At 36.6% G+C, this 24,094-nt stretch overlaps 1 protein-coding gene across 6 annotated transcripts in view; it reads left to right on the top strand.

Annotated features, from left to right (window-relative positions):
* The window catches only part of KLHL32 (kelch like family member 32), a 131,925-nt gene that overhangs the window by 22,885 nt on the left and 84,946 nt on the right, over positions 1 to 24,094 (top strand). For 5 of the 6 annotated variants that reach the window (XR_008234304.1, XR_008234303.1, XM_052781469.1 and 2 more), the window contains exons 2-3: positions 9,305 to 9,393; positions 12,366 to 12,546. Coding sequence is in view for 4 of the 6 variants with exons in the window: in XM_052781469.1 (XP_052637429.1) it covers positions 9,371 to 9,393; positions 12,366 to 12,546 (204 nt within the window). In the remaining 2 variants the exon portion in view is untranslated. Of the gene's footprint in view, positions 1 to 7,201; positions 7,303 to 9,304; positions 9,394 to 12,365; positions 12,547 to 24,094 lie in introns of those variants that run through there. The other variant, XM_052781467.1, reaches the window with a different exon arrangement.

Below are 24,094 nucleotides of genomic sequence, written 5' to 3'. Positions count from 1 at the left end.
ATGGGTCAGCTGTAAGGAATGCCCTTCTCCTTTTGCCAGGTGAGTAATTATTACTGTAGCTTAAATGATAGCAACAGTGAGTGGCTCTGAAAAGCTAAGCTGATATTACACAATGGTATGTTGTTGTATAAAACTGATCTTTTTTCAAATGAAAAACATTAAACAATATACACACATTCTGGAAACAAATGTGTTCTTGAAAGTCATCAAACTCCAAATGCGTGGTTTTCAGTAAAACTGCAGACTTTTTCCTTTCATGGGTAGAATGTTACTGTGTTGAGTTCTATGTTTGCATGTGGTTTTACCAGTAGAAAGCAACAACCTCTTGCTTAAGTGGTAGTGTAGGTAAAATATGCCTTAAGTTACACAGATGACCATAAACTTGGCACTTTTTTATCTGAATGCCTCTTTAGAAAAAAATCTTCTGAATACTGATATATTCAGATACACAGAAGGTATAAAGCCACAAAGAGGATATGAAGACATAAAGATGTGGTTCTGTTCATACATCCTGTGGTTTCATTTTATATTTCTGTGGTTTAAGATCTTAATGATTTATCAAGTCAGATGGTAATTTGGTAGTGATAGAAAATAAACTTCATTATTCTAACTGACTAGAGCTGATGGCCTGAAGATAGCAATGACCTTTCCAGTCTCACAAGAAAATAGTTTGCAACTAATCAGAAGAGTGTAACAGGTTGATTTTTCTTACTGTGTTTTTACTTTATTACTGATTTTGCTGAATGTTTTCTTGCATTGTTTTGACTGAATCCTGGTTTTCCAAACAAATCCAGGTTTTAAATTTTTTACTCCCTTGGTATTGTAGTTTTCATTTATTCTAAGATTTTTTTTTTTTCCCCTATGAATGCTTTCTCTTGAAAGTCACTCTATTGAGGCACTAAATTAGATGAGAAACTTGTAGTTGAGCTGAGTTACGGTTTCACTGACAACACTGGGCAGTGGCAGAATTTTCCTCACAGTTGTGGCATTCTTGAACATTTTTGTGTGGAATGAGAAAAATATTTCTGTTCTCAAAGATCTTGACAAAAAAGGGATAAAGTAGTGTCTCCCAGGAAAGTGGGAGAAGTGTGTTAATATACTCAGAAGAGCAAGTTTGCAATCAAACTTTTTTTTTAGCTGTTTCCAAGTGTTTGCCTTTTGATAAATCAATTTGGCAGAGCTCTGATAAAAAGTAGAAGGTAATGCTGTCCTTTATCTTCTGTGAGTAGTAAGCTCATATACTCTTGTTTCTGAAGAGACTCTTACTCTGAAAGAAGGTGAAGTACAGCTTGAAAGGATGGTTTATTCTGACTTACTAAAACCGAAGTACTTTAAAGACAAAACCAGAAGCTCCTACGAATAAGGATCTAAACTAGGACAGAAAATTGCCATGGGTAAATCTTAATGGTCTTACTCTGCGTCTGTGACAGCCTCCTTCAGGATGTGCTATGAAGTCATTCTGGAAGGAAGTGGATTTATTGTACTTCTGATAGTTTTTAAATGTTGCATCTTCTTTTTAAATAAAGACCAAATTTAAACCAGATATTTGAAGTTGTCAAAGGGAAAACAACATTTCACAGAGTTCCAATGCTTTATCTTCATGATATATCTAGTTGGTTCAAAAGTTTACTTTTCTACAGGAAAGAATAATGTGATGCTTATGATCCATCCCTTTGTTTCATTTTTGCACCTGGTATATGTTATTATTTCTTCTAACTTAAAGTGAAATAGTGTGGGTTTAAGTGAAACTGTTTTTTGATACTTAAAATACACATTTTGAAAAGGAGTGACTTGAGGGAAGGAAGATAACTAACTGAAGATAACTACTTGAAAATGCAAAATCTCTTTTGAATTCTTTATATATTGAGTATTTCTAGTCTGGGTGACAAATTTTTGTGTATGTGAATCTTCATAAGGTTTCTATCTAATATAGTTTGGCACACTGCAAATTTAATGACAGTAATGTTGATTCACCATTTTCCAACATAACTTAAGAGTCAGAATTAAGGATATTAATAAATAAATGAAATATTGCTAACTGGAAGGATACCTTATCTGTACTCACAGAAACAATAAAAAAATCCCATTTAGTGGGAAGTTTTACAAATCAACAGGTTTTAATGGTTACTGACAAGTGAAGCAACCTCAGTGTAGGAAGGTAACTAAAAGCTACATTTGTGAAATGAGATTAAATGTTTTACTTAAACCCTCAGGGTTTGGCTAGCTGGCTTGAATGAGTGTTAAAATTGATTATTTAAAATAGATTTTTTTTCTTAGGCAGTATTGTTTTAGATAATGTGGAAACAGATAAATGAGTGGCTTTCCAAATTTAAAGTAAAAAACTAAAGGAGGAGAAATTAGAGGGCTTTTCACACACTAGAGTTTATAGGCAGAGTAATACTTAACTAATACAGTGCTGTTCTGTGAAGTTAGTGGTAAATAGAGGATCAGCAACCTTATTTGTGATTAACTGGGTGAAAGCTGTCTTAAGTGGTGCTAGTGTAAAGGACTCCACAGTTCCCAGACTTTCTCACTGCATCCTTTATTAGGAGATGAAAAACCTAGGTCTTCCCAGAAAGGCAAGCCAGTCTTTCTGTCGCTCTGTGAGTGGGTCTGAGGCAGCAGAGGCTGTTGTGGGGAGTGAAGCAGTAGCTGCTTCATTCCGCTTGAAGACATCCCCAAGGGTTCTTGGAAGCCTGCTCTCCTACCTCACTCTAAATGTGGATCATCAGAAGAGCAGGGATGTTGCATCTGATTGCAGTGAAGATTTGTGTATGATAGCTGTGTGGATCTCAGTGAGAGTTTTGAAAGATATTTGGCTCAGATTTTGAGTTGCAGCCTTTCTTCACATACTGAACTCAAAACATAGCACTGTACCAGCTACTAGGAAGACAGTTAACTCTATCCCAGCTGAAACCAGGACACAGTTATACTCTTGGGGGATGGGGAAAGGCATCAGTTGCTGTGTAATTTTCTGACCTGTCTTTTAAAGGAGTTCTGATACTGGCTGTAAGGATCTTTTCTGTCTACAAAAGCATCTTTCAGTATCTCTTGAATATTCTATTAATCTGAACACTGTGAAGTGGTAGCTGCCTGTGTTTCACTTTGATTCTTCTCAAATTACAATTTGCCAGTCTTGCCAAATTTCTGCAAAGGGCAGTCTTGCTTCTCCCCCAGCAGCACAGTGTGTTACCTAGAACTGTGGGGGGACCTGGGAGGGCAGCAGATGGATGGAAAGGGCAGCCCGGCCCAGGTGGAAGAGGATCCTGCTCTGTAAACTGGTAAAGCCAATGGCCAATGATTAAGTAATCTGTACAGCTCCATTGAAGTGGAGTTTTCTGACTTCTAGATAGGCAACAGACTCCTTGCTTTCCCATAAACTTAAGTTGGAGCTCAGGGGATGGGAATGAGCATCTTGTGGGGAGGGGGATAATTTAGTAACAGCTGTCTAAGATGTCATTGCCTTAGTAAAGAAGAAAGAACTCATTTCTTGTGAAACACTATTTTATTTTTGTAGTAAGAACACATTTAAAATCAGGATTTTCAAATCACTTCATTTCTGACTTACTAACAAAAATAACGCTTATGTCATCACGTTCCATACATGACTTCACACTGAAGTTGATTGTAACTCAATTCTTATTTATATAAAGCTAATGTAAAAATTATTGATGAAACTTCCAAAGTGATATTTATCTTATATAAGCTTGAATTATGCAAAAAAGCTGCATGTTTTCAGGCATCATTAATAGACTGTAGTTTCCATTATGAGTATCTAGTTTTACTAGTTTGCAAGACAAAGTAAGCATGATTAGAGAGGAAAAAAATGTTTCTTGGCCACCAAATCTAAAATACAGAGCCTTTTTATGTACAGAATTAGTTCTGTGATGATCTAGACTATGGCTTAAGTTCCTTTGTAAAATTGGTTATGTGAGCTGGAATACTTGGGGGGAAAAATAGTGAATTTTGTGGCATTCAAGTTATTTTCAGTGGTGAACTAGACTAAATGTGAGGTGGTTTGTTTTTTTTTTTTATTTTCCACCCCTCCTTAATCTAATCCATATTTTGTTGGCATGTAGTTTCAAGAATTAATCAGAAATTCTTTCCTGCAATTCATTTCTAAATAATACAAGAAAAAACCTCCCCAAATTATGAGAAAAGGTGTAACAAATTCTATCAATGCCTCAGATGCATTCTGTGTAAACCTTGAATGTGGTATTGGTTCTTCAAGATTAAACTAACTTAAATGAATGAGCGCTTTTTCTGGAAGAGGGCACATGTATTCTGCCAGTAAATACTTTTTGGAAATAAACTGCTTTGTCTAGTATTTCCAAAACAATATTTTAATCAACTAAATTAAAGGAAGAAATACTGCTTGCTTAAATACAATTTTTTAATAACCTTTGAACAAAAAATTCCTGAACTACATTGCTAATTTAGATTAGAGAAGAAGCATAGCCTGGTAATATGTGACGGATGCGGCAGAGTAGCACACTGCTCCAAGATTTCCTGAGAGAGTAAGTAAACCTACTTTTTACTCTGCTGCATCATAAGACTTAAGACAAAAAATGCATAAAAAGACTGACATATTGTGAGGCTGCCGCAGGAACAAACACTGTTCTGATGTATTAGTTGGACATAATCATTTGCATGGGCAGTGTGATTTCTTTGAATTGCTTATCTTTGAATTCCCTAGATATACTGTATTTTCATGGAAAACTACTGGTCTTCCTCCATTCCCCACCAAATTATTGTTATATTCTTTCAGCACTAACTGGATCATAGCTATGTTTTTTGTTTGCATATTTTTAATTTTTGCAGTTTTCTAGAATGTTAACAAACTAATGAAGCAATAAGAAAATAAAAGTTAGCTGTAAAATATAATAGGATCAGTGGTTAGTGATCTTCGTCGTAAACTTATAAGTGAATATCTCAAATAATATAAAAAAAATGTTTTATGGCAAATTTAGCATGTATCTCAAACCTAAGATCTAGTGAGTGTTTTCTGTTTGGCCTATTTTTCCTGTTAATCTCCAGCATAATGGAGTGTTTCACTAGAATAGAAGGATTTAGGTGGAATTGAAGTTTTCCATTTAAACCAAAAGTCTTATCCTTAAACTTATAAACTAATCTAAACCAATTTAATTACTTAAAGTAGTTAAATAGAAAGACAACAGTATGTCTTCAACATTCTAATGCAAAGAGTTTCCTTATGTACCAATGACAGTTTACATAAAGAAGATGGATCCAGCTATCTAAAACAGAAAAAAACCTCTTGGTACAAAGAATTTTGGAACTGTCCTGGGACAGCACATCCATGCAACAGGTGGAAGTGCCTCTTTCTTTTTTTTTTTTTTTGTTACAAGAATAAATAAATATATCAGAATTTCCAATTTTTTACAATTGTGTGCAGTATTAATTCTGTATTGCTAAACAAAATCAGTGCAGTATTGATTAAATGATTTACACACTGTATATAGTATTCTTGTATATGCGATGTATATATATATGTGATGTGTGTCTTTAAAAATAAAAAGTGAAGCATGCTGCACTGGTACTTGGGAGGAGAAAGGACATATGGCAAAATTGAGGAAAGATTGATTTGTTTGGGCAAAACATTGAACTCAGTATGGGACTGTTTAGATGTTTTGTTAAGTCTTTGAAGCATATGCCTTAGTTATTTTAGAAGGAACACTTTTCCCTCCAGGTCTTGGCCCTTCTTCTGTTTGCTTTTACTACTGCTTGGGTTTTTTTGTGGGCCAGAGAGAAAAGGTCAGAGAAAGGTTGAGTTTCTTCCCTACCAGTCTCTGGCTGGTGTAGGATTTCTTAGCTGTAGCCAGCAATATCAGGACTGTTGGACATTTCTTGACTTTGACTTAAAAAATTGCAGGTTGGAGAAGGCAAGGAAGAAAGTTTCCTAGTCATGTTTATAAAAATGTGAATTGGGGTCTACTGTTTTCAGGGGAGTTTATAATTACAAGGATGCTTGTTCTTACAGAGCCGTGATGAGTAGGAAGGAGGGTGGCCTGCTGAAATTCGGAATGATTTGATCGAGAAGCTTAACAGTTTATTGAGCTGTATTTCTGGTAGTGTTGTGTCTGGATCATGAGGGACAGAAAGAGAGAAAAAGTCCTTAGTAGCCTGTGCGCACTCAAGGGCCCAGTTAGGCCTATATTTTGAGGTGCCTCTGGATCTGATTGCAGAGTGGCATGAAAGGAAGTCCAACAATGTGGAAAAAACAAGGCAGTGTATCCTAGGCATCTTTTTCAAACCTTGATGAAAGCCCCCTTGAAAATACTATCAAGCTGTTTGAAGGCATCTGATTTTTCCTTTTCTGAAACTTGAGTTTCTAAAAGAAGAATGGCTTTTTTACCTTAATTCTTCAGAAGGTGTTAAGTTCTGATCCCCTGAGACTGAAAAAAGTAACTTTGTTCAGATGTGACATCAAGGTGGATTGCTTTAGACTTGGACAGTGGCTAGAAAACCAATAAGCTATGTTCTTTATTCTTATGCAGGTGTTTCTTATAGATATATTTTAATATATATTATTTTATATGCTATGTATTATATTTCATCAGAATGTCTGATAACTATATCTGCATAGACTTGATTCTTGTAAAAGTTTGCATTTGTTTTAGCTGAATGCTCAGGTACCTCCTTAAGGTCATATTCCTGTTTTCTGTTTGTAATGCATTGGTTTGTGATACAAGGAATTCTGCATATCTGAGGTGAGTTGCTTCTGGCCACTGTCTCTCCAAACAGCAGAGTTCAAACCTTTGATTTGGATGTCCATATTCACAACTGTGGTGGAGTAAGGAATTTTTGCTCTAGAATTCTTTGTCCCAGTAGCGGTAATGCTGGCATTTATATGGATATTGTAGTGGTGTAGTAGTTATGGATATTAGTTCTGTATTAGCAGTTCTGGTGTAGGGCTTAGGCCATTTAAGGACCTAGTTAAAACTTCTGTGTATACCAGTCAAGTTAACTGTTGAGTCTCTCCTTTTGGTACTGATGAATGCAAAGTTTGAACTTGGAAGCCTGTTGCGACCACTGAAATGTTGCATAGGTCACCTATGGGTGTATACAATAGCAGGTACACTGATCAGGAAATGTTTGTGCTTCATCAGTTGCCAGCACCTGAGCCACTAACTTAATATGCTGTGTTTTTCTGTCTCTTGAAGGATAAAGCAAATTGTCTTAATATAACTAGAAACTGGGTTGATGGTGAGAGTGAAGTGTTCCAAAACCATCATTGGGAAGCACTGCATAACAGTTTGCTGAGCATCCACCTGAATTATTGGCGTAAGTTCTCAATGACCTCACACCTTTGCTCAGCATTATAGCCCTTTGGGAAAAGGCAGAAAAATATGAGAACATTTCCATTCTTCAAAATTTGCTGAATTGTAATACTTCGTTGTCACTGAGTTACATTAAACAATCCGCATATCATTTAAATAAGCAGCCAAAGTAGTGTACCTTTGTTTTGACTATTCTATTAAAATATATTTTTTTCTTTTATACCTGATATATGAAGTTGAAATGTCATCTGTCAGCTGTGCTGGCTGTTACACTAGTTAACGATTTGCCATAAAACCCTGTTTTCAATAACTTATTTTGTTGGACACTTCAGCTGTTCAGGATGTAGTTTTCTATGCCAGGTGCCTGTCCCAGGCTGAAGTTTTAGAAGTTGCTGTTTTTGAGAATGAGATGGAGGAAGACTACATTTCACCTAGTAGAACACATAATTTTATCTGAACTGAGCGGCTATTACTCCTTCTGTGATTTGGAGTAAGGACCCGAGATCTACAAGGAATTCTCAAGAGTGTTCCCTGTATTGTCTTCAAGAAAATCCAGCTAAACAAAGTTATCAGCTTCCAAAATTCAAAACTTTTGCATGGTTTGTCTTGGTCCTTCCACTGCTGTGGTGCAGGTGACAGCACTTGCAGAAAGGTAGATGTCACTGTGCCTCTCTGGCAAGTAGGAACTGTAGTTTTGTCTGTAGAATGAAGAATTGTAATTCGGGAGAATAGGAAAAGGATTAATGGTCCTTTCTCGCAGGTTGCTTGTTTGTTATCTGGGGAATGACTAAAGGCTTAATTCCGCCTTCACATATCCATTGCAGAGTCTCCCCGAAATAAGTGTAGTGGCTTTCAGAGTAAAACTACCAGTCAGTGTAAGATTAAGGGGCAAAATTTAAGAACAAATTAATATAAGCAAAAAACTGGACTATTTGTACTTTTGTTTGTTTAATTAGTAACACTACAAAAGGGTGTTTGTGGTATTTCAGTATTGATGTCAGTAGAACCCTCTGAATAGCACCTGGAATAGGGCATTGTTTTAATTGGAAAGCGGAAAACTTCCCTTGTATTAAAGAGGACCGCTTTTACAGTGGCACACTGGCAGCCAGCAGAGATGGAAAAGTTCTGTCATGTTATTTAGGTACTGAGAGATCAGTGTGACTTCTGTGATGGTTTGACAACTTTGGGGAATAATTATTTGTTAAAACATCCTTTATCCTTTTTGTTACAAAAGCAACTTTCAGTAGTTATTAAGCAGCATAGGTTAATTTATATGGTCACTTTAATATTTTATCTTTTATAAACTCTATAGGTATTTTTAAATCTGATCATACTGTTTGTATTTACCAGAAGGTTTGTTTATATTCAGGTTGAGAGTGGTACTTGGTCATAGCACTGATTAGTCAATCAAGAATGTTGCTCTGGGGAAAGCAGGAGCTGCCTTTTGGAGTATACAGTAAACCTCTCCTCTCTCCTACACCAAATTGTGTCCTCATGAAAAATTAATATTGTCAAAGCATGAGTGTAGGTGTATGGCAAACCTCTTATATCCTAGATAGGCCTGTGAGATTACACTGAGAGGTGCAAGATTTTTATAGCTGTATGATATTCAGGGAAGTAAGCAAACACCAATAGATGCTTCTGGCCTACTCTTCAAATGGAGGGATTTTTGGGAAGATATTTCCCTCACCACACTTCCACCATGTTGAATTAATATGTGTTCCTGAGTTTGCAGAAAGGAGACACACCTCAAGGGCAGTAGATACAGGAAGTTTAGATGGTTGGGTGCGCATTTCTAGAAAAGACTGGAGGAAAGGCCACTTTCAGGCTATACTAAATCTAGCCAATAAAATTTCACATTCACTTAATCTATATGGTATGTCTTTCTGCAATAGAAGAATTGAAGAAAGTTGCTTTTGAATTACACATCCTGAAAGTATTGATCTTCAAGGCTGAGGCTGTGTATGCTTTGAATTTTAATGTTCCTCTCCTTTCTTTCTTTATAGCTGCAATGCATGCTGCTTTCTCTACAGGACTCTAAGCTTTGATATTCAGAAGAGCAGAACTGAAGGATGCCCTCTGAAAGGTGCCTAAGGTATATAGTACTTGTTAGCCTGTATGAAGTCATTCACTTTTAGGATGTTGTTTACCAAAGCATCAGTCAACAGATAGTAGAAAAGTAAAATTAATATTTTTGTTCACTAGTAATTCATATTATTTAGTACATATCCATGTTGTAATCTGCAAAATATTGCTTTCTTGTTGCCACTTATCTCTAGCAAAGAGAGGCATGCCTGGAATTGATTTGGGTCCCACAGTCTCTTCATATATTTTCTTGTTTATGTCTTTGTCTATACTTGGGATTTTTGATTGTGGAAGCAACTGGCATTTTACATTCATGCATTTGAATTGATGGCTCGTGATCATTTTTGGTGCGTGTAGTGTTCCACTCTTCAGGACATGTATTACTCTTCCAGTTCTTTGAAATGGCTTCAAAGCATTCTCTCCAAACTCATCTTCCTGCCTTCCGGAATCTCCCATTCTGTCTCCTTCCCTCTTACAGAGTCTTAGTCATCTATATGTACTTGCCAGTTTAGCCTTTCTCATATATTTGTATTGCCCATTGTTTCATCAGAGAATTTGATATTTAGTTAGCTTCTGGGAGCACTTTCAGGCAGAACACTCAGCAGAATTTATTAATCCAGTTGCTTTTCTGCAGAACCTTGCACTAGTCTGATACACTGGTAGCTCTTCTGTTTGCAGAGTAGTTAACACTGGGAGCTCAAGAGATCTGCCTGATAGTACTGGGGCATTGTATCATTCCAGTTCTGTTCCCCTTTCCCTGCCATGCTTCTGCAGCAGTAGAGAATCAGGGATTCCTTGCATTTTATAGCTGTTGAGTATATCAACTGACAATAATCACTACAAAGTGGCCATGTTATGTTTAATGAATCAGTTCTTTTTCATTCATAAATTCCACTTAAATTGCCTTGCATGTGTATACATTCTTCACATGTTGTTATCACAAGGGTTATAGGCAATTGATTTTTCACTTTGGTCATTGAATTGAAAAAAGGATTATGACAGAGCTCAATTTTAAAACCACAGATGCCTGATTTTATGTGTGTGTGTGTGTATATATATATATAAATGTATTTTTATGTATATATAAAGATAAAAATTTTCCCCACAGAATTTACCTTTGTGCCTTGTCCCTCCGATCTGTTTTCTGTTGAGTGAAATAGTCCCTTTCTTACGGAAAATCACCCCGGATGATTGTGAGAAAAGCAAGAGGAACAGAGGGCTTGGTTCACAGCATTGGGAGGGAGGCTAATAAAAACAGAAATACAGAGAAACCATCACTAAGTATAAGTAGGTTATTATACTTGCACAGGTTATCTTCCAATTTTTTAATGTTCTCAGTTCCCTTAGGACCGCCCCCCCTGCCCCGAAACCCCAATGTTCTTCCAGGTCCTTAAGGGGGGGAAACCAGGGTGAGCAGATTGTATCCTGCAGTTCTCCAGGAGTCAGTAACAGAACTGATGGTTAACTTTTGATTTCAGATTCTTTATTGCTGTTGATGAAGGCTGGAGAGAAAATACAGTTTTATTAGTTTTTTGGTTTTTTTAATACAGCAGGTTGAACCTGTAGCATTGCCTGCCAAAAATAATACATCATGGTTTCATTTAGTCACTTTGCTGTAGAAATTATAGAAGGGAAATAATTATTAAAAAGAATTCACTTGTATTTTAACAGGTTACATTTCTTAGTAATTGTCACTTAGAAGGGGTTCCGCAAACAGGATAGCTGAAGGAATAAGAATAATTTTAATGAATCATTTTGAAATATTTGTAGGGTATGTCCATGTGTGAAACGTAAACTATTAGAGAGGTGGTGAAGTTCAGGTACAGGTTATTCCTGTGTAACTCCACTTTGGCCATCCTTCTTCTAGAAGTAATGTCTTAGTTCTTGTCTTTTTAAAAGATTAAGTTAGATTAGAGCAAACAGTCTGCAAGGCAGGTCTGCGTTATTTTACAGGCGCCCAAGGTGCAGGAGTGGGATAGGCAGTACAGAGAGCGTGTGTTGATGGGAAAAGAAAATACAACAGCCATACAGCTGCTGCATAGCATGTGTATGGAGTGAATTACATGATTGTAGTGAAAAAACAATAGGTTATTTACCCCTTAATAAAAAAAAAAAAATTGTACCTTCACTTTGATTTACTCAGCAATGACTCTCTCTAAACTCACCTTCTATAAAGACCTAGCTTCTCAGGCAATATAAATTCGTATAGTCTCACAGATGTCAAATAAACTGCATTGTTTTGTGCCAAAGAGGATTTGCAGATTTGTTTGCTTTGTTTCTGTTTTCATCAGCAATTATATTGTCTCTTCCTTCTGCTGTGGAAAAGGGAGCTGCAATCAGACAATCTTAGGCTGATGACATGGGAATCTTGTATTCATGCAAGGAGATATTCAGAGGTGGTGGAAGGCCTCAGCATTTTAATAACAAGCAAACATACTCCCCCCCAATACAAAACAAAAGAACCCCACAACACTTCATAAATGTGAATGACCTGAAATGGTCTGAAAACATTCAGTGATGCAGTATCAGACTTTAACAGGCTGAGACCATGAGTCTTCATTCTTTTTAGTAGGACTAGTTACATACATACATACGTACTCCTTTCCACTAATGCATCAGTTTGAGCCATTTAAAGTTTTCTGTTGCTCCATTGACCTTTATTCTTCTCATTTAATTCTCAAATAATTCTGAATTAATCCTATGAGTCCAGCTAACTTCCAGTGCAGCAAATGAAAATCAGAACAGTTAAGGTTTTTAAATTTGAGTATATAATCAGGTTTCATAATACTTTGTAATACTGAACTTTTCTTGTGATGTCTATACCGTATAAAGGTTTTTGCCTGACAGGGTTTATGACTTTTTTTCTTTCCAAAAATTATCAAACAGTCTTGTCTTAAAAGTTGTTCTGTATTTCTAACAGAATCTGCTTGTTTCCTACATTTTTTTTTTTTTTTACAAAATCTTTCCCTTTTCCTCTCTCAGCGTTCAGGAAATGCTGACAGGTCAGAGGCTTTGTCAGTCCAGCTCCCATAACAATGCTGTCCTGGCAGCCCTGAACCAACAAAGAAGTGATGGCATACTTTGCGATATCACCCTTATTGCTGAAGAGCAGAAATTCCATGCACATAAAGCAGTCCTGGCAGCCTGCAGTGACTACTTCCGAGTAAGTCCAAAGGTTTTTTTTTTCTTTTCTTATAATACTGTTAAAAATTATCCTGGGGGCAACAGGAATGGTTCTAGGTATCATACTGCATAAGCTTTAAATTTGAGCCTATAGAAAATTCAGGATTATTGCACATTCAGTAGAGTATAGAACTTTAAATATCCACATACATGTCATAGGAAAGAAATGTTAATAACTAAGTTTTTTATCATGTATGATAGTCTTCCCCCCCCAGTAGAAATAGGCAGTACACATCTTTCTATGAATCTTTTGCCTCAGTAAAGTCAGAAAGTAGAAGATTTTTTTGTAGAACCCAGACATTTGAGACAGGTGTGATTAGAGCACAGAAGGATGGGGAGCGGGAATCTGAATATTAATAAATGCAATTGAAGTCAGCTTGAGAGTGGATTTTTGTAGGGCTGTAAATGGTTACTCTCAAAGAGGAGGCTGTAGTAATTTTTTAAGCATAATAAAACTTATTTTCAGAAACGAGTGTTTCTGAAATGTGAAGATTAAAATATTCTTTGGGAAATCTAATTCAGACACTCAGCATGGAAAATTGAACCCACGTGCTAAAATTGGAGTAAATGAAAAATTGAGTCTTCTAATAGGAAGAGCATTCTTCATGTGAAGCAATTCTACAAACCTTCATTATAATGTACCTGTTCCAAATGTTGGACTGTCTATGGCTCTTTAGTTGATTGGTGTTTTTAAGTGTGAGTCATCCTGTTGTTATTCAGAGACTAAAGCTGAAATTAATTTAAAGGTCTCTTTTGTCTAACAAAGTAAGTTTATTTAATATTTTGCCTACACTGTACTTGTAGTGCTACGGACTTCTTTATGGTGACCTTTTTGTTTTGTTACAATAGTAATACAGTGTATGACAACTTTTCCATATCCTTAATTACCTGAGAAGTATTTTTATCTTCCTGTCAACTCTGTCTCTCTCTTTTGGTTAGAATTGAGACTTAATTTATTCTGTGTTATTTAAGAAAAAATTGTTAACCTTGATGTTACTTTCACTGTGATGATGTTGAGCCAATTGATTGCTCGTTGTTTGAACTTGGTTGCATGCTTATGTGTTCTGCTGCTGCAGACTTTGCACTGCCATAGCTGCTAATGTTGCTTTATCATGGTGCTCTGGCCTGCTGTAACACAGATTGCTTACTACTTTTTTCCTTTTACCCCAGTGCACAGAGAGGGATTTTGTAGCTCTCTAGCTCTAGCAAGTGCTATATATACTTGTTGATGATAGACACACTACAGGGCTGCTGTTCTGGTTTGATTGAAATATTTTAATGAGGATGCCATATCATTCCTCTGCACCTGTGACATATATTCCTTCCAGAGCTCATTGTACTCTGTAAATTGAAACGTCATAGAGTGGGCAGCTGTACCCAGTGTTCAAGCAGTATGGTAGAAACAGCTTCTACCTTGGTCACTTACTGACCTTGAGATTTGGGACACTGTGATTCACCCTGTTATTTCCAATTGAGTTACTTGGTATTTGCTGGACAGTATTGCAAATTAAAATCTTAATGCCCTATGGAAAAGAAAAAAAACCCAATAGTTTTACAATAGGTCAAATTGCTAATTGCTACATAAAATTTTTATATTAAAAAAAAAATCCTGAAAGAATGATCTATGCAGCATTTATTAATTTGATCTGCCTCAACATTGTTATAATTTGGTAGGACGTATTCTTCAGACTTTAGATATCAGCTGTAAATATGGAACTTGTGCTTTCTGAAATTAGCCGAGTTTCTATTATTAATGGACAAAAAGCTTTGTTAGCAAATTATGAAACGAAATTTGTCCTGTAGGAAGATGGCAAAAATTTACTATACACTATGCTCCTGATTCTAATAATTTAGAAAAAGTGAGAGCTGATTTAAAAGTAGTAATGTTTTGTATTTAAACTGAGATTATTAATGTTTTTATATCTAGGGGGATTTTGCCTAATTTGAGCTACCCGAGTATTCATTTTCTAAGATTTAGGAGAATGATGCCAAGCTTCATTCTGAGTCAGTGAAGAGAAATGGGTATTTCCAGAGGGTGTTAAAGGAGGATAGAAGATTTATTTATAATGAAATGAATGACCATCTGGAAGTGCCAGATATCTCTCCACTGGTCATAAAGACTAGACTCGCATGCTTCAAACTTAGCTGTTAGTATTACATAAGATGATTTCTACCCTTAGTTTTTCCTGGATTTTCTTGAAGGAATTCTTGGATGAACCTTGCAGATTTTCTAACCCTGAAGTCATTTATGATGAAATTATTGCCATGGGAAACCCACCTTTCACTAATTTTTGAGATGTAAGCGCAGGACTGCAGTGGACGGGTTTCTTGGAACACCAGATGTTGGAGTTGCCTTGAATAAAACTGAGATGTCAACACTATACATCAATGTGACACAAAGAACTTGCCTACCATAGCTTCTGGTTTCTGTGGCTCATAGATTTGATTAATATACCAGCCTACCTTCAACTCTACCTGGAGAGGCTGTCATCCAATTCTTATGATCTCACAGATTACTCTGTGAGAAATTGAAATATGTTCAGTTCTACACAGGGCTCTAGCAGAATGAATCCGCATGATTTTTTTTTTTTGTTGTTTTCTCTTTTTTGCTACTCTTGTAAAACAGCTTGTACGAGAGACTGGATATTTGCTTTATACAGAGCCCTTTTACAGTTTTCTACATGTTCTGTGTCTACTTTGATTTAGATGGAGCTACTTCTGAAATTGTGTTTTCTTGATGAGAATAACAAGTCAGTTGAGCAGCATATTTTTTTCTTTCTTTTACTGCAAAGAAAAGTTCGTTAACACTTTAGAAGGATAACTAAATGTGTGTCATGTTACAGAGTGAGGGAATTGGAGCCATTGCATGTGGAAGAGTGGAGGTGAAACAGAGGTTGCCTCATCAATTTTTCTTTTAGGTTATAGTCTTGAAGTAAAATCTTCATTTGCTTTTCTAACACAAGCCAGAGACCTGAGCTTCAGCAAAATACTAAGGGCCAGCCTTCTAGGGTAACAGCCTGCCATCCCTTCTTCCAGTTGGTATAGTTAGTCTTGTAGTTTCAGCTGTGCAGAAACATTGGAATTTAAATCCTAAGCATAGCACCTGATTTGGGAGTTTGTTACATTTGTACACCAAAATGTTGCGGTTTTTTCTTTAAGAAAAAAATCCCTTAGGACATTGCATAGAAAGACTCTTTATTAAAAATACAGAGTTAAACTGCAAGATTAGACACTTGAAAATTAGAGTTTTCAATTTGTTTTCTGTTCAGGATCTCCTGAAGGACCTCTTCTTTCAAAATGAGCTAAGGAATACAGTAGTTAGCTCCATACCCTAAAAGACTCATATAGAGAATAGTAAACATATGTATTTTTATGAATTCTTTTCAAAGCATCAAACAGCATTTTAGGCAAACTTTTCCAATGACATGCTGTAATTTGCTATTTGTCTCAGTCTATTGCAGTGAGACAAGGCGGTTGAGTTAGTGAGTATGTATGCGTTGTGATGACTCTAGCAGGCTAAGTGATTTCCAATTAAAAGATTCTTTTTCTTTTTTTCCCCTCTGGGAGCAAAATGAAATGTTACTGCATGACTTCATTAGTAGGCATTTACAGTGTTGGCAGGTGATTATATAACCTCAAGATTTTTCTTGTACAAAATGCATTGGTTTTCCAGTCAGAAGAACTCCTTTCTTCCTTATTTTTCATTTGAGTGGGTTTATAGTCACAGGACTTTGATCTTTACCAAAAAGATGCAGAATTTCCATGTACTCTGGATAAACAAAATTATATCAGTTAACTAGAATAGATTTTAAAATGTCAATAATATTCTAATTTTTTTCCACAATGAGAATGCTTGATTCTTAGAAGAATCTTTCTTCTCTGAAATGAACTAGTAGATACTACTTTTGCATACAGACTTTGTACTTCTAACTGTCACAGTTGATTCTTAAGCGGTTTCTTTTCAGGGTTTTTCTGTGCCATCTTTCCTCCCTGTCAACAGATAGTTTGTTCCTGTGTACACAACATTGCTGATTGTTTGTATTTTGCCATATATTGCATTGTTTCTTGATAAGGTTAGAGAATTAATTTTTATAAACAAACCCCTGTGGTAGAAAACACTGCATGATGCAAATAGCTTTTGAGGTTGTGTTACATGAATCATAAAGAGGAAAAGGCTCTCCCTAACATGTCTTAGGGGTAGATCTAAGGACCTAGTTCTGAGAAATCAGAATTACCTGCTGCTTTTGCAGTATAATGTGATTTTGTTTTTCAGTATTTTACCATTGATGTACGTGTACCAAATGAATGGTATTTTCCTTGCTATTGTACTCTGGAAGTGATGCTATGTAGAAATTGTCTTTCCAGATAACATTTAAAAATGTTAGCTCTTTCCATTGGACCAAATCAGCTCTATTCTTCTAGTAATATCGAGTCATGACTGAGACTTTTGTGCCGAAAGAGGCTCTTACCCTCACTTTTAGCTTCCTGTGTAGGTTGAGAAATACTTCTTCTTGTATGTCTAAACTTTTCCTGGGATCATTTTAATTTCATTTTCTCAGTTGGCAATTATGATATATTTGAGAAACTAAACTATTTAATCTGTATTACTTGCCTAACAGCTTTGGTAGATCTCAGTCACATAGATTCACTGTATCATCTAACATTGTTTCTAAACTAGTGCTTTTTCATTTTTCCCAAGCATATAGAATCATTGCTTTTTGTTAAATGTTTTATATGCCTGTTTGTTTGTTTATTTGTTTTAATAATTACTGCAGGTTCTTCAGCTCAAATCCTTCAAAGTATATCCTTCATAAAGATACTACCTGCTTGTAATAATTACCTAGCAGGTAACTTGAACTGAATTCCCATATGCCTGTTGTCTACCTACAACCTGCACTGAAAAGCAGTCTTTTATTGACTTTGAAACCTGAAATTCTAAGTTAGACCAATCTTGTTGAACAAGATAACAAAAAGAAGGAAATGCAATTAACAACAGATTCTGCCTCATTCGATGGAACTTGTTGGCTCTGTTCAATTGCATCACCTTCTTGTATATAAGCTATTGTAAGTAGAATTCACAAATGGAGGTCAATGTTTGGAATGGATTTTGGTTTTGTTGAGTTCTGAGCAACTCAAGCAACTAAGGCAGTGCCAAAAGCACTCTTAAACAATTGGTAAATATAAAGGCAACGAAAGTCCACTGTGGAGGTAAAGCGTCCAAATGAAAATAATTAATTATTGTAAATCAAACAATGTTATCCTAATTAATACTACTGAAACATTTCTTTATATTTTTTCATTATGTAATACATACATTTAGTTGATGGCCACTAGAATATGTTAATAACACACACTTGTCCTTTATTGGACTCCTTGGTACAAGAGAGACATGGACATACTGGAGATAGTCCAGCGCAGGGCCATGGAGATGATTATGGGACTGGAGCTTCTCTCCTGTGAGAAAAGGCTGAGAGAGCTGGGACTGTTTAGCCTGGAGCAGAGAAGGCTCAGGGGGATCTTATCAATGTATATAAATACCTGAAGAGACAGTGCAAAGAGGACAGGGCCAGGCTCTTTTCAGTGGTGCCTACTGATAGGACAAAGGCACAAATGGAAACACTTGAGGTTTCCTCTGAATGTCAGGAAACACTTTTTTCCCCTGTGAGGGTTACTGAGCACTGGCACGGGTTGCCCAGTGAGGTTATGGAGTCTCCATCTATGGAGATATTCAGAAGCCACCTAGATGTGGTCCTGGGCTCTGCCTGAGCAGGGGGTTGGATGAGATGACCTCCAGGGGTCCCTTCCAACCTCAACTGTTCTATGATTCATAATGGAACTGAAACAATAAAGACAGTATTCCTAGAACATTTTAGTTAAATTGAAGTTCTGCTCTTTTGTTAAGGAACTAAAAATGTAGGTGTAACTGATGTGGTATAGATGTGATCTGTAGCTGAAATGACCATGTCTCCTCTTACCCCATCCATATTCTTTTTGTGAAACCTACCATTTTAGGATTGACCAAGGATTCAGGGAGTGCAAAAATCTGGTAGAATCTGAGCCAACACTATTTTTCATGAACTCCTGAACACATATCCAGTACAGACTTGTTTGAGACAGTACAGGCTGAAACCCAACATTCTTTTAGGTGTAGTAGGATAATACTATAGGAATAGTATGTGTTGCATCCAGACTATGCAGACCATCACAATGGATTTGGGAAAATGTGTGTACTGCTTGTAAGGATTCAAGGAAGAGGGCCAAGAAAAGCAAGCCTATTTGTGAACCTGACTCTTAGTACAAAAATCCTCCTCTAGTGCTCAAGCTAGAAAGCTCGTCTGTTATTTGTTCAGAAGCAGTCATACCTATCCATATATGGCTTGGGGATAGAGAAGGACTGCAGGTGGAACTATTTGTTTGGAAATCTGACACATCCATGATACACTAACAGATCAGCTACAGGATGCAGATGTACAATTGTAGAGATGTCAGATGAACGTCCCAGAGGTGACAAATCATGCACCCTGCTATGTTTCCTTGCATCCTTTCCCTCTTATCTTTGTTCTCACTGATGGTAACTTACATGAAAATTGAAACATTTTCCATGAAACACCAAACTATCTTTCTGCTGCCATCATAATTTATGCACAACTAGTAATATCACAGCTATGTGGCATCTCTCATTTACTTATATGTCCTTGCCATCTTCTTACTCTTAACATTCTTCCTCACAGTCTGAGAAGCCTCAAGACTTTTGACCAATTCATTTCTTGTTTCTGCCATACTAATTTATATTGTCCTGTGCCATTCTCCATTATCAATGCCCTAACTCAGGAGCAGTTCCCAATCACCCTACAAAACTTCAGAACAGGATATAGTATTCTCATTTACTGTCACACTAGCGGTTTTCTTGGCTAAGAACTTTGATAAAGATGTCTCTTAAATATGCTTAATATTGAGATAAAACTATTTCCCCCCCTTCTCAACTCTCTTTTTAATCTCTCTTGGGTTTTTTTTTTATTGTATTCTTCCTATGTAAGAATACTAACCGCAAGGGAAGGAATATAGTCTTAGTAGTGGTTCCAGGCTTGCAGTTGTTGACCTCGTAACGTTCACTACAGTGATGCTGTAAGAAATCTAAGGACTATTTCAACATGTTGTCTAACTGTTTAGCACTATATTTTAATTCTTCTACACATTAAATCAGCTAAATGTGGCACAATACACATGGTTCTGAGTGACGCCAACAATGCAGAAGATATTTGAAGATTCATCGTAGTGTCTGGTGTTGTGAACTTGTTACTTATATTGTTGAGAAATGATTACTTAGTGCTGCTTGCCTCTCATTAGAAAAAAAAAAAAAAACCAAACTTGCCTAAAATAAGAGGAGGCCTGGAAAATTTTTTTTTAAATGTTGTACTCCTAGCATAATATAAAGGTTTAAATACAAATTAGAGTTTTGTTACTAATTATTCAGTAATCCAGTTAGTCGAATGTCGAGAAAGCAGCACATTCCTTCACTTCTTAAAATACTGTTTGATACAGGCATCATCAATAGTTTTACTAAGTTTAATCAAATCGTTGGAAGTAATGTAGCATGGGCAGGTGTGAGGTGGCTTGTTGGGTAATATTTATCTGAACAAACTTTTTTACTTCTGAAGTATATGCAAAATGGTTTGCAAATATTTTAAAGCTTTCTAAATAAATATTTTAATATTCTTTCAAAGTGGACAAAGTAAGGGAGTGTATCTGGGTTATTTTACTTTGTTCATCCTTATCTTTGCAGTTAATGGGTTTTTATTCTGTGAGGCTCTGAAGCAATTTTCCTTTGCTGTAGACAGAATTCCCTCAGCTCAGCAATGTGGGTGCTATCAAAATAATTTACAAGAATCTTCTCTTTTCTGAATTCTCTTTTCAAATTCCCAACAGTTGTTATGCTGTCAGAGTAAATATGTTTCTGCTGCAATTCTCATAGTATGTAAATGAATTAATTGCAATTCTGCCACTGCTGGATGGTAGACAGCATGGTGTCTTATTCTCTGAGTTATCCTCTTGATTAGTTTTTTTTGTTTTTGAAGTCCCTATATGGTAAGTAAGTGCACCATGAGTAAGTATGGCAGAATCAATTCTGCAGTTAGTGAGATAGGCTGTAGGAGACTGTGGCTCATTGTCTTGAATTAAATGAGTGTTATACCAACATGTGGTATTTGCTTACTATTCAGTTGATGAATTTGCTCAGTTTAAAAGCAGGACAGAAAGGAGTCATTGCAGCCATGTTGCTGTAATTGCCAATTTTCTTTACCATCTTCTTTGCTTGCTTTAGGCTACCTCAGTTCAATTTTGCAGTGCTGCTATAGCAAGTGTTCTGAAGCTGGTCTGGGTTCAGCTGCAATTTCTGTGTTGCTAAGTGTCTGCCTGTGGAAAGCCAACTTATTCGGGCAGGCCTGTGGTAGAGAAATGTTTCATACTTGTCTTCTTCTCAGTCCCTATAGTCTGGTGAAGAAGTCTTATATTTTTAGAACATTGTTGGATGCAGTAGACACTCTTCTATATTTTGCAGTCTCCATCAGTATCTTCCTACACAACCTCTGGAGAAATTAAAGCTATTATTCTGTGGGTGTAGTGAAGCTGAAAACACCCAAGTGAGTTATTTGGGCAGCGTGTCACTTTTAGCTTCAGTGACTAGGACCCACATACCATTCTAATAACATGGGAAGTATCCAAAGAAAGAGGCAAGACTGCTGAAGAGCTAAAAACATAATCCATATGTTGCACTTGTACATATAGCTGGTCTTAGGATGTTTTAAAACTATTGAAATAGCTGTTTTTCTTTTAGATGCTCCCTCAGGGTTTCTTCCATTCCCCTTCATTTGTATGGAGAAGCCCATCACAATCCACATACTTTTGCCTTCTGTGTTGCACATCATTCTTGTTGGAAGTTTTGGAGGAAATACCCATCTTTTAAACAAGTTCTTCGGTTGCTTCATTGTCAACAGTGCCATGTTTTTTACACCCTGTTAACAACTTCTTTTTAGTAGACTGAAATGTGATATCGGCTAGTTAAATTCATGTCACTGTAGGCCTTCATCTAGAAAAATGTTGGATTTAAGCAGTGGAACCTCTACATTTGACTGTCCCGAACAGCTTTGTAAAATGCTGCTGGTTGCTTATCTCTGGCAGGAATTAATCTGCCCAAGTCAACATGTTTTCAAACTTAGACATCTAAAACCTCTCCAAGTCCCAATCCACTCTTACTGGATGACCTAATGTGTGAGTGACAAATGAATTAAACTGCCTCTTGATGTACTACTTAATAGGTAATGCCTTGAAAGAGGGAGATGCCCTTAACAGCATTGGGTGAAAATGTAAGAATGGCCACACTGTGTTGGATCATTGGCTAGTTGCTTTAGCAGTAGCTGTTTTTGATGCCTGGAGAGAAAGATTAAATCCAGGCTAAGTGGATGTGGTGTGTCCCTGAGAATTCCCCAGCTGTTTTCAGCTCAGGGGCGTTTTTTCTGAGCAGGGTGTGATTCCTGTCTATTCAGTAAGCCTAAATAGGGGTCTCATCCAAGCTTTCATCCTCTTTCCCATTCAGCCTGTGTAAGATTTCTTATCCACTGTGTTCTCTAACAAGGTAGCCCACTGCCTGTTGTGTGGAGAACTGCTTTTCATTTGTTCTGAATCTGATTTTCACCAGTTTCACTTGATTCCTTCTAGTTCTTCTATTGGAAAAGGCAACGAACCATCACTTCCTAGGTATTCTTCTTGTGGTACTCAATCCTCTCTTTGCCAGCTTGGAAATTTCTGACTTACTCAAATGCTACTCAAATGGAAGCTGTTCCATATGCTTGATGATACTTTTTGCCCTTCTCTGAAGCTTTTACAGCTCTAGTATTTCTTTTGTGAGATGAGGGTAAGAGATTTGCATGCAGCAGTAGGCAAAGCATAGATTTGCATGGGCATAGGGTTGATTTCTGTTTTGTTCTCTCTTGCCTAATAATTTCTACGCTTTGATTCCTTTTTTTTTTTTAACTGTTGCTGAGAACAGGGGTGCCTTTTTCATGGAACTCTCATATGCTAATTTTACAGCTGCCATTTTAAAACCAACTGCTCATCTCATACAACCCTTTTACAGTTTATCACATTTTGCCCATGTCCTTACTACCTTGAATAGCTTTACCTCAATGGACTTTCTAGCTGCACTGCACTTGCCTTTTTCCAGATCTTCTCTGGGTATGTTAAACAGCCCAGACTGAGGTGCTGCACTGGAATCGTCACCCACTGAGAAAACTGGCCTGCTCTTTTCTTGTTCACTGTTTTACCTATTCAGTCACTTACTTATCCAGGCAAAGATCTCTTTTCTCTCTTCCCTAGTTTGCCTTCAAGGTCTTTCAAGGCCTTTGTCAAAAGCTTTTTGTGAATCCATTTTGTGGAAAAGTAATGGTTAGAGCCCAGCATAACATACTCTTCACCGGTAGGCTGCAGCTGTTACTTTTATATGTATAAAAACAACTTTACGTTTGTGTGTGTATGTGTGCAAAAATCAAATTACCAATTACCATCTCCGTAGACATGTGGAGCATTCTCTGCTACTGATGGAATAAGCTGGCTTTCCAAGGTCATAGGGTACCAGCTATACAAATAGGCAACAAATGTACACAGACCCCATTTGAAATCAAAATTACTGAATATTAGGATGCTTAATGAAATGTCCATCTACATTTTTAGAAGCTCTCATACCTGGCACTTAAGGATCTACCTTGCCAAAGTTAGATTTCAACCAAGAAGTAGTAGGTGTCAAGCCTATAGAATTTATGAGAATAATTAAATTGATGTCATCGTGGTCTGTTAGTTTGGAGGGGGTTTGTGTGTTTGAGATGAAGGAAAAGCCAAAGGACAAATGAGCACAGCCAAATGTAGACTACTAAAAATAAAATGAAGAGATGATTTTATAGAGGCATTTGTTCCGGAGGAGATAGCGGATGGAGGGCAGAGCTCAGCTGATGATGAAAACTACTGTGACAAATGACTGCAATATTAACACAAGCTTGGTTATTCAAGTCATTCTTCTTTTGTTTAGCAAATTTTTAGTGTTTAATTACTTTTGTAGGTTTTATCAGTAAAAGGATGTGGAAAACCAAAGAAAAATGGTCAGTGAGCTAGTTTTATTCTTTGGCCTTTGTATAAAATAATTTACTAAATATGTTGGTGGGAATTAAGGGTACTTCTTTAGCAAAATTATGCTATAATCTTAATGGAAAGCACGATTTATATTCATAATGGAAAATAGGATTGTTTTAAAAGATATGAAGGGTATCTAGTTCAAACCCTCATAAAATGGGCCAGAGAATAGAAGATAATTGCCGTAGTTTTACTATTGGTTGGAACATTTGGATGTCAGTGTCTAACAACATTTACATCACATTATAAATGGTTTCTTAAGTAGCTAATTATAATAATAACTACGATTATGTTACTCCAGTTCTGTTAGATTAAGCCTTGCTGGACAACTATTTAGTTATAGCCCGTAT

The sequence above is a fragment of the Harpia harpyja genome, chromosome 3 (genome assembly GCF_026419915.1).
Source record: "Harpia harpyja isolate bHarHar1 chromosome 3, bHarHar1 primary haplotype, whole genome shotgun sequence".
In the NCBI taxonomy this organism is placed as follows: domain Eukaryota; kingdom Metazoa; phylum Chordata; class Aves; order Accipitriformes; family Accipitridae; genus Harpia; species Harpia harpyja.
Note: the sequence above shows the minus strand (reverse complement) of the source record. Positions and strands in the feature narration are given on the sequence as shown.